General features: G+C 51.9%; 1 protein-coding gene across 11 annotated transcripts in view; it reads left to right on the top strand.

The window, feature by feature from the left end:
- The window catches only part of Bcar1 (BCAR1 scaffold protein, Cas family member), a 39303-nt gene that overhangs the window by 14368 nt on the left and 12044 nt on the right, over nucleotides 1-12891 (top strand). For 7 of the 11 annotated variants that reach the window (XM_046434443.2, XM_046434446.2, XM_046434449.2 and 4 more), the window contains one exon: nucleotides 11727-12359. In XM_046434443.2, the coding sequence (XP_046290399.1) occupies nucleotides 11727-12359 (633 nt within the window). Of the gene's footprint in view, nucleotides 1-113; nucleotides 266-10959; nucleotides 11538-11726; nucleotides 12360-12891 lie in introns of those variants that run through there. The other 4 variants (XM_058575873.1, XM_046434451.2, XM_046434447.2 and 1 more) reach the window with 4 other exon arrangements.

Below are 12891 nucleotides of genomic sequence, written 5' to 3'. Positions count from 1 at the left end.
TGCTGGGAGGCAGGCACTGCGGAGGAGCCCAGAGCCAGTGGGCCTCGAGGGCAGTTGGAAGGGCTGGGCGCAGGGGCCGCCGGCCCGCAGGAAAGTTCCTGGATCCGGGAAAGTTGCTGGCGGACGGCCCGCTCTCCCTCTGCCGGTGGCTGCCTGCTGTGTGACCTTGGGCCTCTGCGCCCAGCCTCTGAGCCCTTTCCGCGACCGTGAGGAGGGGTCGGAGGTTCCTTGGGGTCGAGAAGTTGCACTTCCAGGCGGGGTGGCGGTTCGTACGTCTGTCTTTTGGTCGCTCGGAGGGTAGGGATTGAGGGCCGGACGAGCAAGTGCGTGGCGTCGTCGGGAGGTCGGCGCGGCGGGAGCTCCAGCCGGGGCCGGTTAATGATTCACCCCAGCCCGCCGGCGCTGGATTCCGGGAACCGGGGCGGTGCGCCGGGGCCTTTATCCGCCGGCTTTGCCAGAAGGTTTGGGGAGCCGGATCTCCAGCGGAGGGAGTCCAGGGCCGCACCTCGGGGATTCATGGCAGGGGCTAGTGCAGGCTGCGAAACGTAGACGTGGGGGCTCTGGGGTCCATGCTGGGGAATCCCTTGGCTCGACAACCTACAGAGCTAGGGTGTCCCTTTAGCGTACGCAGCCCCAGAATCCCAGCGTCCGCGGGGAGCCCGGGTATGGGCGGGGCTCCCTGCTGCGTTGAAGGGTCGGGGAAGCCGGGATTTGCTGAGTAGTACACACGGGCAGGGAGCGGGCCGCTTAGGGCTGGGGTGGGGGCGTTTGGGGATTGAGAATTCCAGACTGGGGGCAGCAGCTCTCTTTTACATCCACAAGGCTCCCATATAGGTGTTAAGGGCATTTGGTTTCCATTCTCTGCACCTCTGCGGTGGGCACTTCTGGGGGTTTGCTGTGGCTTTGGTCACCTTCACGGAAAGACCATGCATCTTTTCCTTGCGGATTTCAGCCAGTGAGGAGGTTTCCTACAGTCCTGGGCTGGAGGACACACCCTCCTTTCCCCAGGTGGAGAGTTGGCTGTTGGGGGCAGAGAGATGGCAGGACACAAGTGCAGGTGTGAGTGCTTGGAGGATCCGGGCCCAGGCGCAGGTGGAATCTGTAGAGAAGGGAGCCCTTGGGGAGGAGCTGCTGGCACACCCTCCTGGCATTAGCAACCACCTCCCTCTTGCTCTGGGCATAGAAGGAGCCCAGTGGGAGCAGGGTGGAGTCAGGGCAGGGCAGCCCCAGGTTCTGCCAGGAAAAATCACTTTTAGTTAGGGAAAGGAGGACTGGAGCCTCTGGCCATTACTGGTTCTGCTGAGCAGGAGGGTGAGCACTATGGGCTGGTATCATCTTTGTAGGGATAGCCAATAAAATGAAGTAAGGGCAGTGGTACTAGGGCCTCTTGTCTCCCTGGGAAAGGTCCCCAGACAGCTGCTCTCACCTCCCCCTCTGGATGGTGCAGAGGGGGGAGACTGAGGCACAGAGAAAGACATTCAGAACCTAGTTTCCATGTGCTGCACCCTATGTGCCTCCACTCCCTGTACCAGGATGGGGGAAGCTCTAGTCCTTGAGGCAGGTGAAACTGGGACTGTCAACTTGGTGAGGTCCCTCTGGCTGCAAGTCTATGCCATTGTGGCCCCCTTCTGGTAGCATCCATTGTTTTCTTTTACCCTTGGCCTGGACAGTTCCCTCCCCTGCCCTCCAGAAGGTGTCCTAGAATAGGAGAGGCAGTATCAGAGTCAGACTTGAAGTGTGGGGAGCAGGATTGGGGGATGGGGATTGTTCTCCAGCAAAGACACTTGACAATTCTCTCTTCTTCATGGTCCATAGTGCCCAGATAAGGGTCTGCAGGGTGGTCTCACTCCAAGGGGGTGGAACTCTGCTCTCCATCTGACTCTTTCTGGTCCCTTGAATAGTGGGGAGAGACCCTGGCTCCACCTGTCTTACTGCTTCTATGTGAGGAATGGAGCAAAGGATGGGTTCTGAGGTGGGAGCAGTTCCCAGGCCTAGGCACAGGGCCCCATCCCCACATGCATTCCAGAAATCAGGGATTTGGTATGTTTTTTAAGCTGTAGAACCCTACTTTTTAAAAAAAATATATATGTATTTTTTCATTTTTTAGTTGTGGGTGGGTAATGCCTTTATTTATCTTTATGTGGGGCTGAGGCTCGAACCCAGTGCCTCACACACACTAGGCAAGTGCTCTACCACTGAACCAGAACCCCAGCCCTAGAACCCTACTTTTTGTGACCTCTTCCTCTGTCCATGTTCAGGCAGATGGTGCTATGTTAGGGACTTCTAAAAGCTGTCATTTAGGCTTGGAGGTGTCCTAGTATAGGACACCTGAGTATCTGTCGCTCCACATCAGAGTGCCTGACGGTGCTGGGACACGACGAGGGCCATAGTGCCCAGATAAAGGTCTGCAGGGTGAGCTCCATGGGGCTTTAGATGTAAAGATGGAGAAACCAAGGTCTTGTACAGAGTAAAGTTCTTGCTGTCCCTTCTACGTATGGCCCCAGACCCCTCCATGATGATAAATCTGGGGTTGAGGATTTACCCCTATTCTGGGCCTAGTGCTGTGCCTGAAGTAAAGGGTCTCATCATAAAAGTGAACTCCAGCCACAATCTCACAAGTCCTTCATCAGGGCCCAGGAAAGGACAGTAGTGGATAGCCCCCACCCTCCAGGATGTGTTAGGGGCTGCAGAAGGGCCCTCTTCTTGCCACCTATCCTCTGTCAGCTTCCCAAGGACAGTGCCTGTGGCTTCTTGGCAGGAGTTGGGGCAGGGACATGCTTCTCGCCTTGCATACAAAATTTTTCATGGTTGCTGCTCAGCCAAGGCCAGCCTGTGCTTATAAAGGGGAGCCTCTGGCATGCCCACCCCACAAGAACCCTCATCGTTCCCTCTTTCTACAGATCTTTCCTCTGGTTCCTGTGTGTCAGGCACAGGGCCCAGGACCCCCACACTACCTCTTTTGCCCTTAGGCCCCACACACTCTTGAGACAGGCATGGCTAAAGCCTTGGCTCCTCTTGAAATAGCACCTGAATGTGAGACCTGCACACAAGCCACGGGGTTCTCCACACTCTTGCTCCCTGACAGGCAAGCACCAAGGACTTTAGCCCAGACCCTGGCTAATCAAATTGTCCATGGGAATGTTAGGGGAGGACACTGCTAAGGCTGGCAGGTCCCAGAGTTTCACCCTGCACATCCAGGCAGGGAAAGGAAGAGGCACTCTCCCTAGGAACTGCCTTGGAGCCTGGACAGTGTGAGGTGGGGTGATCAGGACCCAGTCCAGTGGATCTGTGACTGCTTGCCTCCCATTGGATCCCCAGTGCTACTGTCAGTCATCTGTGTGCCTGTCATACCTGTGTCCATTGGCCACTGGAGGTTCTTTGGGACAAACAAACAGAATATACCAGAAATAAAAATTGTGGCCTTCCGTATTTGCAGTGGTTCTGGGTATGAAGGGAGCCAGTGTTAATTGAGTTCCTTGCTGTATGTGATGCTCTGTGCTTGAGGTGGTGGTGGGGTGAGTAAGTGCGTGTGGTGGGGACTAAGCAGGTAAGAAAGGCTTCTAAAATTTCCATTCCTGGATTCCACGAATCTAAGCCCACCCTAGGAATCCCTAGTCATACAACTGACTATACCCAGCAGTGAGGGAGCTCCATTTTATCTCTCAGCCCCAGATCTGCCTCTGCTGCTTCCCGTCTGTGACCCAGGCAATTCAGGTACCTGTTCTGAGCCTCAGTTTCCCCATCCATAAGATAGGGATGATCCTAATGTTTCCTAGGGTCACTTTGAGGGTTAAATGAGACAATCACTGAGAAAGAGAGAGCTCCATCTCTGGCCTTGGGTAAATATATCATCTTTTTGTTTCCATCAGGACCCATCAGTTGTGTGGCCCTTTTCTTGTCTGTTCCTTCTGGCTCCCGCCCTGGGCTGGCTTGTGGGTGCTGAGAACATATTTGCTGGTTCAGGTCAGATGTGGAGAGCTGCAGTCCTCTGATGTTGCAATGTCCTTCACAGGCGCCCTAGGTTGGGCCTGCTGGAGGGCTCCTTGGAGGAGAAACCTTATGTTGTCTTCTCCCTTCAGCACTCCCAGCCTCCAGCTTGCCCCTCCCCGAGAACTGGAGTTTAGAAATACCCACAGCACTTCCAGGGCTCCTCCAGGCAGTTGGCAGAGTCCAGGAGACTGAGTATCTGTCGCTCCACATCAGGCACTGTGCTGGGACATGACAAGGGCCATTCTCAGAGTCAGGCTGGCCTACGGGGCAGCCCTGTCAGCTTCCACATGCAGGATGTTGTTTGGAGTGGGCCCTGCTGAGGAGTGATGGCATTGGGCTGGGGGTTTTCCTTGGCCCCATCCACTCCGCAGGCACTTGGTATGGCACATCCTACGCCAGGCCCTGTGTGTGTGCACCCAAGATTCCACTGAAGAAGTGTCCTTCACAGGTGTACCAGGGTCAGGGTCGTGAGTTGGACAGCGACAACACATGTAATTTGAGGTGAGGGAAAGGGGGTTGGGTGCTCCCCAAGAGTCATGGGAGCCTTCCTGGAGGAGGGTGATGTGTAAGTGTGCCCCGAGGAGTGGTAGGATGCAGAGGGAGGAATGCAATGGCCAGAGGTGGGCAAGTCAGGTAGCAGCCTGACACAGATGGCTGATAGCATCTGCCTGGACTGGCACTTGTGCTCTGGCTCTGCTCCCTTCCAAGATCCCAGTTGTGCTGCTTGAGAGAATGGAGTGGAAGCACCTGATTGGCCCAGCATGAGTCATACGACTGACTATACCCAGCAGTGAGGGAGCCTGGGAAAGTGGGCTTGGGAGGCTGACTCCTCTGATTTGGGTCATGACACACATTCCCTGTAATCTTCCACAAACAGGGTCTCAGGAGAGAAAACAGGGAGGTGGGGAGCACATCCAGAGCAGGAATGCAATGGTGGCGCGCACTTTGCCCCATCCAAGCTTACTGGCCATAGCACTGTTTGGATGACATTTATTGCGCCATCCATTCATTATCCCATGGGATCCTGCTATATGATCAGCCCCTGTCTACCTGTCATCCCAGGGCCACAGCATGTCTCCCTCCATCCTCACCCCTGCTTCAGCACCTTGCCTCATGCCTGTCCTCTGCCCCTGTGCTTTTCTGTGGTGAGTCACCAGTAGTATCTCTTCCTCAGGAAGGTCATCTGTGTGTGTGTGTACTGGGGTGAGAACCTAGGCTTCAAGTGTGCCAGGCAAGTGGTCTACCACTGAGTTACTCCTCTCAGCTATGGCAAATTATTTGATATCTTTCTGTCCCATTATAATGTAAGCCCTGTGCTGATAGAGGCTTGTTGAGTTACACTGTCTCTGGGAGCTTGGGTAAGAGGCGGAGCCAGGTGAATCTTTTGTTAAACAAAAGAATAATCCTGGGGAATAGGGGTGCTCAGTGGTAGAGTGCTTACCTAGCATGTGTGAGGTCCTGGGTTCTATCAACAGCACCGCCAAAAAAGAACAATCCAGTGAAGCCAGGGCTGTCATCTTAGAAGAGGATCTGGTGATCAGGGGCAAGGGACATTCCCAAGGTCACACAACAGTGGGAGGGAGAGATGGGTCCGGTCCGGGTCTGGGGCTTAACTGCTGCTCAGTGATTTGAGAGGAGTGTGGCCTCTAGGAGCAGCGGGGGAGGCAGAAAGGCCAAAAGGGCGGGGGGCTTGGCCAAGTGGAGCAGTTGATAGGTTGAGCATCAGCAGTGCCCATGACCCAGGCAAGACTGGGGAAAAGCTGCATGGGGAGCTCTGGGTTGGAGAATGCCAGCTGACGCAGGCAAAGGAGCTCCCTGTGCCAGGCACCCTGTGCCACATTCCCAGCCTGCGAGGTGCTTCCAAGCCTGGCTCCAGCTGCCCCACACTACACAGCTGCAGTGGACTTGGCCTGCTCAGTGACTCCTGCTGAGAAGGGGTTCTGGCAGCCCTGGGAGGCCAGAGGCATCAGCAGCTCACCTGGGCCAAACCAGTTCTCTCCCCTCCCTTGTCCTCACTGGACTCTGCCCTTGGTACTCCCTGTCTTTGCTCCTTCCCAGCCTGCCTGGTGGGGCCTCTCTGTCAGTCTTCCCTGGACTGCCCTCCTAAGAGGTGAGGGACCTCCAAGGGGCAGTCCCCTCTGTCTGCACCCCCACCCCCAACCCCTGACTTGGCTGGAGGGGAATTTTCCTGTGACTCACCCTGCTGGCACTTCCTGTGGTCACCAGGGCAGGGGCTGGGGGACCTGGCCAGGCGGCTCTATGTTCTGGGGTCACTGGGGGAGGGTGTCCCGCGTGTCCCACCCCCTGACGGGATATGATTCCTGGAGGCAGGCTGTAGACCATATTTGGCAAATTTGCTTCTTACTGGCAGCCTGGGGATGGGGGCAAGGAGCCCTGGTGGACTGGGGGGCAGGTCTTTCCCCTGCCTGCTCCTCCTGGGGCCTTGGTCTGTTACAGCTGCCTTTGTCTCATCCTGCCTCAGAGCTTAGGAGGTGATCCATTCTTTTCTTTTTCAGGATATGTATATTTTTTTCAACCCCAAGTGAAGAACTACTTACTAAATAAAAAATTTAAAAATTCTTGAAAACAATAAGAGAAAGTACTCCCTCATTGTCTGAAACATTACCAGTGGCATTCTGACAGTCTCCCCATTTAAAAATTTTGAAGAATGTTTTATTGAGGCATAATTTATGCTTCAGTGCATTTTCAATTCCCTTGTAATGGTGGCATGGACAGGATTTCCCTAACTTGCGCAGTTCCTGGGCTCTGCCTTTGTAATGCTCACCTTGGAACTGAGGTGAGTGCCCTGGGCTCTATCCTCTCTAGGCTGCCTACTGGGTCTGGCTTCTCCCTTGGGCCTTGCTTCTCTTGCCTCCTAATTCTCTTGACCTTTGGCCCTTTCTTGGGTTGGAGGCCTTTAGCTGCCTTGGAGAAGTGAGTTGAGGCGAGAGAGTGGTGTATCCAGGAAGGCCTGTTGCTGGGGTCTGGAGCATCCACTGCCTGCCAGGGCATCTCCCCAGGTGGTGTTGTCCTCTTCCTTGTGGTGATCCTCTTCCATCTACTCAGTATGGTGGATCAGAAGACCAGGGAACTCAGAGGAGCACTTGCTATCCTCCGTTGATGGTCTGGGGGGAGGAGGGTACCTCCTTTCCCCAGACTTGCTGCTCTGCTGTAGGGGAGGGAGCCCCACTGCCACTTCCTGCTCCCTGGCCCTTCCTGCCACCTAGAATTCCAGCTCATCTTTTATTCCTTGGAGGTAGAGTCTGCAGGTGAATGGGGAAGGACACACAGCAAGTGAGTTGCCAGAGCTAGGTCCCATTTCCATGGCAAGTTTAGACCTGGCTGTGCATCTTTAGATCAGAGTGGAGGCCAGGCTGTGGGGACAGCAGCTCAGAGCGAACCATCTGGCCTCCCTCAGTACCCAGCCCTGCCTGGTGGGGTCTCTCTGCCAGCTCTCATGGGGATGACCTCCTAGGGACCTGGCTTCCCCTTTTGTGAGCCCTGGGGCCCCTGCTGAGCACACAGTTCTCTGATATCTGAGGAGGCCATAGAAACCCAGCTTCATCTCATCCAGGCACTTCCTGCCCTCTGTGCTGTCTCTGGGTCCAGGCTGAGCCTGCAGCTGGGCTAGGAAGGCAGTGCCAGGAGCACATGAGTGGGCATGGAGGACCACAGAGCCTTCCCACCAGGCTCTTGTGTCCCCAGTGCCTCCCTGCTCCCTGGTTGCCTGCACTGTGGTCCTCCTGCGTCTAGCCACATGGCCTGTCCAAGTCCCACACAGGCCACATGGAGCACATGTCCATGTTCCAGGAGGATCTGCCAGATGTAACAGGACCCTGGCAGGTCCCACTTTTGGGGTGGTGGTGAGAATCAACAAGAGCTTCACTACAGGGGGGCGTTGCTGCTCTTCTTTGGCACTCTTGTCCATACAAGGCCCTTTCTTTGTTTTATTTTCACATAACATGTTTGTTCCTCATGCTTTTCTCATTCCCCTCCGTCTCCCAGAAGCACCCACATTAGCTAATGAAATATTCTGGGATCTGTCCCCAGATAATTTGTCTTTGAAATATATAGAATGTTGTTTCATAGATGTTCATAGCATTTATAGGAATGGCTCTAGACCATCAATTTTCTGTTTCTTAAGCCAAGAACAAGATTTAGCTGACCTTGTGCAGTGATGGGCAAGCACCTGGGGTGCTGGGTGCTTCAGAGGTCAGTGGGGTCAGTGAGCTCCTTTTAGCACCATCCCTGGGGTGCCACTTCTCCAAATAGTAGAACACCAGGTGGACTACACAGTTGGATTTCAGATGGGACCTAATTTGTACCTCTACTTGCTGAAACTCTTAAGCATCCTTCAGTAGGCCTTGGGCATTCAGTTTCCCCTTGGGGAACTCATGATGTTTGTGGCATTTTCTGTGGGTGTTCTTGTCTTTGTTGATTATAGGATCTCCTTCAAATTTGTGATTAATCACTTTTATTCACTATACAGTCAGACCTTTTATACTTGGGTTTTTCTTCTCTCTCACTTTTTCCCCCCCAATACTAAGGATTGAACCCAGAGGCATTTTACCACTGAGCTACATTCCCAATCCTTATTTAGACAGGGTCTCACTAAGTTGCCCGTATTCCCATCTTGCTGCGAATATAAGCATGTACCATAACACCCCCTGCAAATATAAACATGTGCCAGAACACTACACTTAGGTGTTTGATTCTTATATATTTAGGTTTTTAATCACCTTTATCTGTAATATGGGGTAATGTCCATGTTGAGCATTCACATAGTGACCGAGTTTCCTGCTGTCACCTGCGATGCCTTTCCCCCATTGCTTTGTGATCCCTGTTCCTACCTCCAGGCCCACTTGGAGTTGGGCATGTTGGAAAGGGGATGCTCCCATACCCTTCATTTTCAAAAGAATTTACCTTATTCATAAACCCCAATTTCCTCCATTTCATTCTAGATTTTTTTCCCTTTTTGGTCAAATTTCTTAAAAACACAAAGTTAGACATGATGGCACATTCCTATAATCCCACCTACTTGGGAGGCTGAAGTGGAAGGATGGCAAGTTAGGGAGACCCTGTCTCAAAATAAAATAAAAAGGCTGGGAATGTAGCTCAGTAGTAGAGCGCTTGCCTAGAATGTGGGAGGCCCTGGGTTCAATACGCAATACCATAACAAACCAATAAGAAAAACCCTGTTGTCATTTTTATCATAATCATAGTAAATTTGCTCTCTTCCCTCCTTATCCTGGGAACATCCCCCAGTGGATACTGGGAACTTCAGGTGGCACTGAACCCTCTATATACTATGTTTTTTCCTATATATACAATACAAAGCTTAACATAAGTTAGGCAAGTAAGACATTAACAATAATAACAACATAGAGCAATTATAAAAATATAATAAAAGTTGCTGGGTACCGTTGTGCATGCCTATATGTAATCCCAATGGCTTGGGAGGCTGAGCCAGGAGGATTGTGAGTTCAAAGCCAGCCTCAGCAAAGTGAGACCCTCATAGCAACTCAGTAAGACCCTGTCTCTAAATAAAATTCAAAATAGGCCTGGGGATATGGCTCAGTGGTCAAGTACCCCCGAGTTCAATCCCCAGTAACCCCCCACCACCAAAAAAAAAAATTATGTGACTGTGGTCTCATTTTCTCTCAAAATATCTTATTGTACTTTCACCTTTTTACTTAAATGAAGCCTCTTTTTTTTTTTTTTTTTTTGACATATCTAAATTGCGAGCATGGCTATTCTTGAGCTTTGGAGCCATTGTTAATAAAAATAAGTGTTACCTCCTTGCCATGACAGTGGATCTGATAAACAAGACAGCTGCTAAGTGACCAAGAGCAAATCACACAGGCAGCACAGGGACTTCGTATCCCAAGCAGGATGGAGTGGGATGGTGTGAGATTTCTTCATGCTCCTCAGAACTGTTACGATTTTAAAACTTATGGATTGGGCTGGGGTTGTGGCTCAGCGGTAGAGCGCTCGCCTTGAACGTGCGGGACCTGGGTTCGATCCTTAGCTCCATATACAAAAATAAACAAGTGAAATAATGGTGTTGTGTCCAACTACAACCAAAAAATAAATATTTGAAAAAAAAAAAACTTATGGATTGCTTATTTCTGAAATTTTCCTGTTTTTGGAACTGTAGTTGTCCAGGATAACTGAAACCACAGAAAGCAAAACCAAGGATAAGGTGGGCCACTGTCCTAAGAAAGCTTGGGCGAGTGAACTTTTTTTTTTTAGTTTTCGGTGGACACAACATCTTTATTTTATATTTATGTGGTGCTGAGGATCGAACTCAGCGCCCTGCGCATGCCAGGCCACATCCCCAGCCTGCAAGTGAACTTTTTATTGTTGGTCATTCCTCTGTGAACTTGATAGATTTTTTTTTTTTCCTTTACTTCAAGTTTTGTATCGAGTGCTTTGACAGAACTTAAACATTTTCTCCTCTGCAGTCTTGTGCAGTGTTGCTTGATTAGTTCCTGAATAACTTCTAGAGTTGGTTGGGTTTTCTTGGTTTTGTTTTTGTTTTTTGGTACCAGCAATTGAACCTAGCAGCATTCTACCATTGAGCCACCTCCCCAGCCCTTTTTTTGTTTGTTTGTTTAGTTGTAATTGGACACAACACCTTTATTTTATTTTATGTGGTGTTTTATTGAACCCAGTGCCTCACACATGCTAGGCGAGCTCTCTACCACTGAGACACAACCCCAGCCCTCCCCAGCCATTTTTTATTTTTTTATTTGAGTTAGGGTCTAAGTTGCTGAGACCTTGCTAATTTGCTGAAGCTGGCCTCAAACTTGAAATCCTTCTGCCTCAGCCTCTCAAGTCACTGGGATTATAGGCATATGCCACCATGCCTCACTGTGTCGGTAGTTCTTATATTGTCTTTGCTATGGCGTTTCTTGGCAGTATCTGTTCTACTTTGTGGGCTTTTTTTTTTTTTTAAAGTTGTCAACGGACATTTACTAATCTAATCCATGCCTTAAACCTGCCAGGCAAGCTCTCTACTACTGGGCCACGACCCCAGCCCCATAGTTTGTGGGTTCTTACATGGGTGATCATGCAATGTGCAAATGGTGACCATCTCGTCCCTGGGTAATATGTGCATACCTCCCCCCACCCCCTGTCATCTCTTTCCTCCTGGTGAATTGAACTGACCAGGGCAGCAGGACTCTGGGCTCTGGGACTAAAGCATAGAGAGCATCCTATTTTCTTCTCAATCTTAAGGGAAGGTGTTTGAAGTTTCTCCATTAATTACTGGTATTTTGCTAATGGACTTGGGAAGCTTTATTTCATTTCTTCAGTGTTTTTAATCTTTAGAAGCTGTGATTCTTGTGTCTCCTGGGATAATCTTTCTGTCTCATAACCCGGTACCATGATTATCATCACTGCTGCCCTTCCTGGTGTGGTGAGGCTGGCATGTGGTGGAGGAGTGGTTTTTAGGAACATCTTCAGGGCCATCTCAGGTGTTGATGTTGATTGCTGTACTTGACCTTCAGGGCCCTCCAGCTCAGTTAAAGACATGTTGGGATCAGGTAAACCTTTTTGTTGGGGGACAGGTGGGGACAATGGGGGTAAAGGTCCCAGAATCTTTTTAGCCCCAATTGTGTTGTTGTTTTACAGAACTAAAGCCAGGTGCCTCCCGATCCCAGGGGAATGGGAGCTGGAGGAATCCCTGTACCCATCTTTCTACCTTCATGCCCACCTGTGTCTTCTCTCCCCAGAATGTGCTGGCCAAAGCCCTTTATGACAATGTGGCTGAGTCCCCGGATGAGCTCTCCTTCCGCAAGGGTGACATCATGACAGTGCTGGAGCGGGACACACAGGGCCTGGATGGCTGGTGGCTCTGCTCGCTGCATGGGCGTCAGGGCATTGTGCCTGGGAACCGCCTCAAGATCCTGGTGGGCATGTACGACAAGAAGCCAGCAGGGCCTGGCCCTGGCCCACCTGCCACCCCAGCCCAGCCCCAGCCTGGCCTCTCCCAGGGCCTCCATGCTACAGCACCCCCAGCTTCCCAGTACACACCAATGCTCCCCGCTGCATACCAGCCCCAGTCTGACAGCGTCTACCTGGTACCCACACCCAGCAAGGCTCAGCAAGGCCTATACCAATCCCCTGGTCCCAGTCCACAGTTCCAGTCACCCCCAGCTAAGCAGGCATCCACATCCTCTAAGCAGACACCCCATCACCCGTTTTCCAGCCCAGCTACAGACCTTTACCAGGTGCCCCCAGGACCTGGAAGTCCTGCCCAAGACATTTACCAGGTGCCACCTTCTGCTGGCATAGGGCATGACATCTACCAGGTCCCACCATCCATGGACACTCGCAGCTGGGATGGGACGAAGCCACCTGCAAAGGTAAGGCCATCCTGGCACAGCTTGCAGCACAGTGAGGTTTTAGTGCAGTTTTTAGGCCCTGCTTTTGGAGTACAGGAGGGCCCAGCCACCTCTGTTCCTGCACTACAGCATGGCTGTGCATTTGGTCCGAGGTCAAGATGGGAGGTTTTGGGGGGAATGTGTTCTTTCATCTGGTGGAAACGGGCCTGAACAGGGAGGAGATAAGCTGGCCTTGGGGATGAGGAGATCCTCAACAGGCTGTCTCAGGTGAGAGGGTGTTAGCCATAGGGTGTTGCCTGTGACAGGCCTGCAGTGGGCAGGTGGGGCTTGGCAGGTGAAGCAAGGGCAGCAGGGACCTCCCCTAGTCCATGTCAGAGCCCAGTGGGCCTGGACCAGGTCAGGGAGTTCAGGAAGAGGGCATGGGGTTTGGGGTGGCACTTGCAGAGGAGAATGGAGGGCATCATGTCTGTTTGGAGAGCGTACCTTGAACAGCAGGAACAGTTATTTTCTTCCTCCATAAACCATACCTGGAGGCAAGCAGGCAGGAACTGAC

Source organism: Marmota monax, unplaced genomic scaffold, assembly GCF_021218885.2.
Source record: "Marmota monax isolate L192 unplaced genomic scaffold, Marmota_monax_Labrador192_F-V1.1 WCK01_AAM20220418_F8-fsc00024, whole genome shotgun sequence".
NCBI lineage: Eukaryota > Metazoa > Chordata > Mammalia > Rodentia > Sciuridae > Marmota > Marmota monax.
The sequence above is the reverse complement of the archived record's forward strand: the minus strand, read 5'-3'. Positions and strand labels throughout refer to the sequence as shown.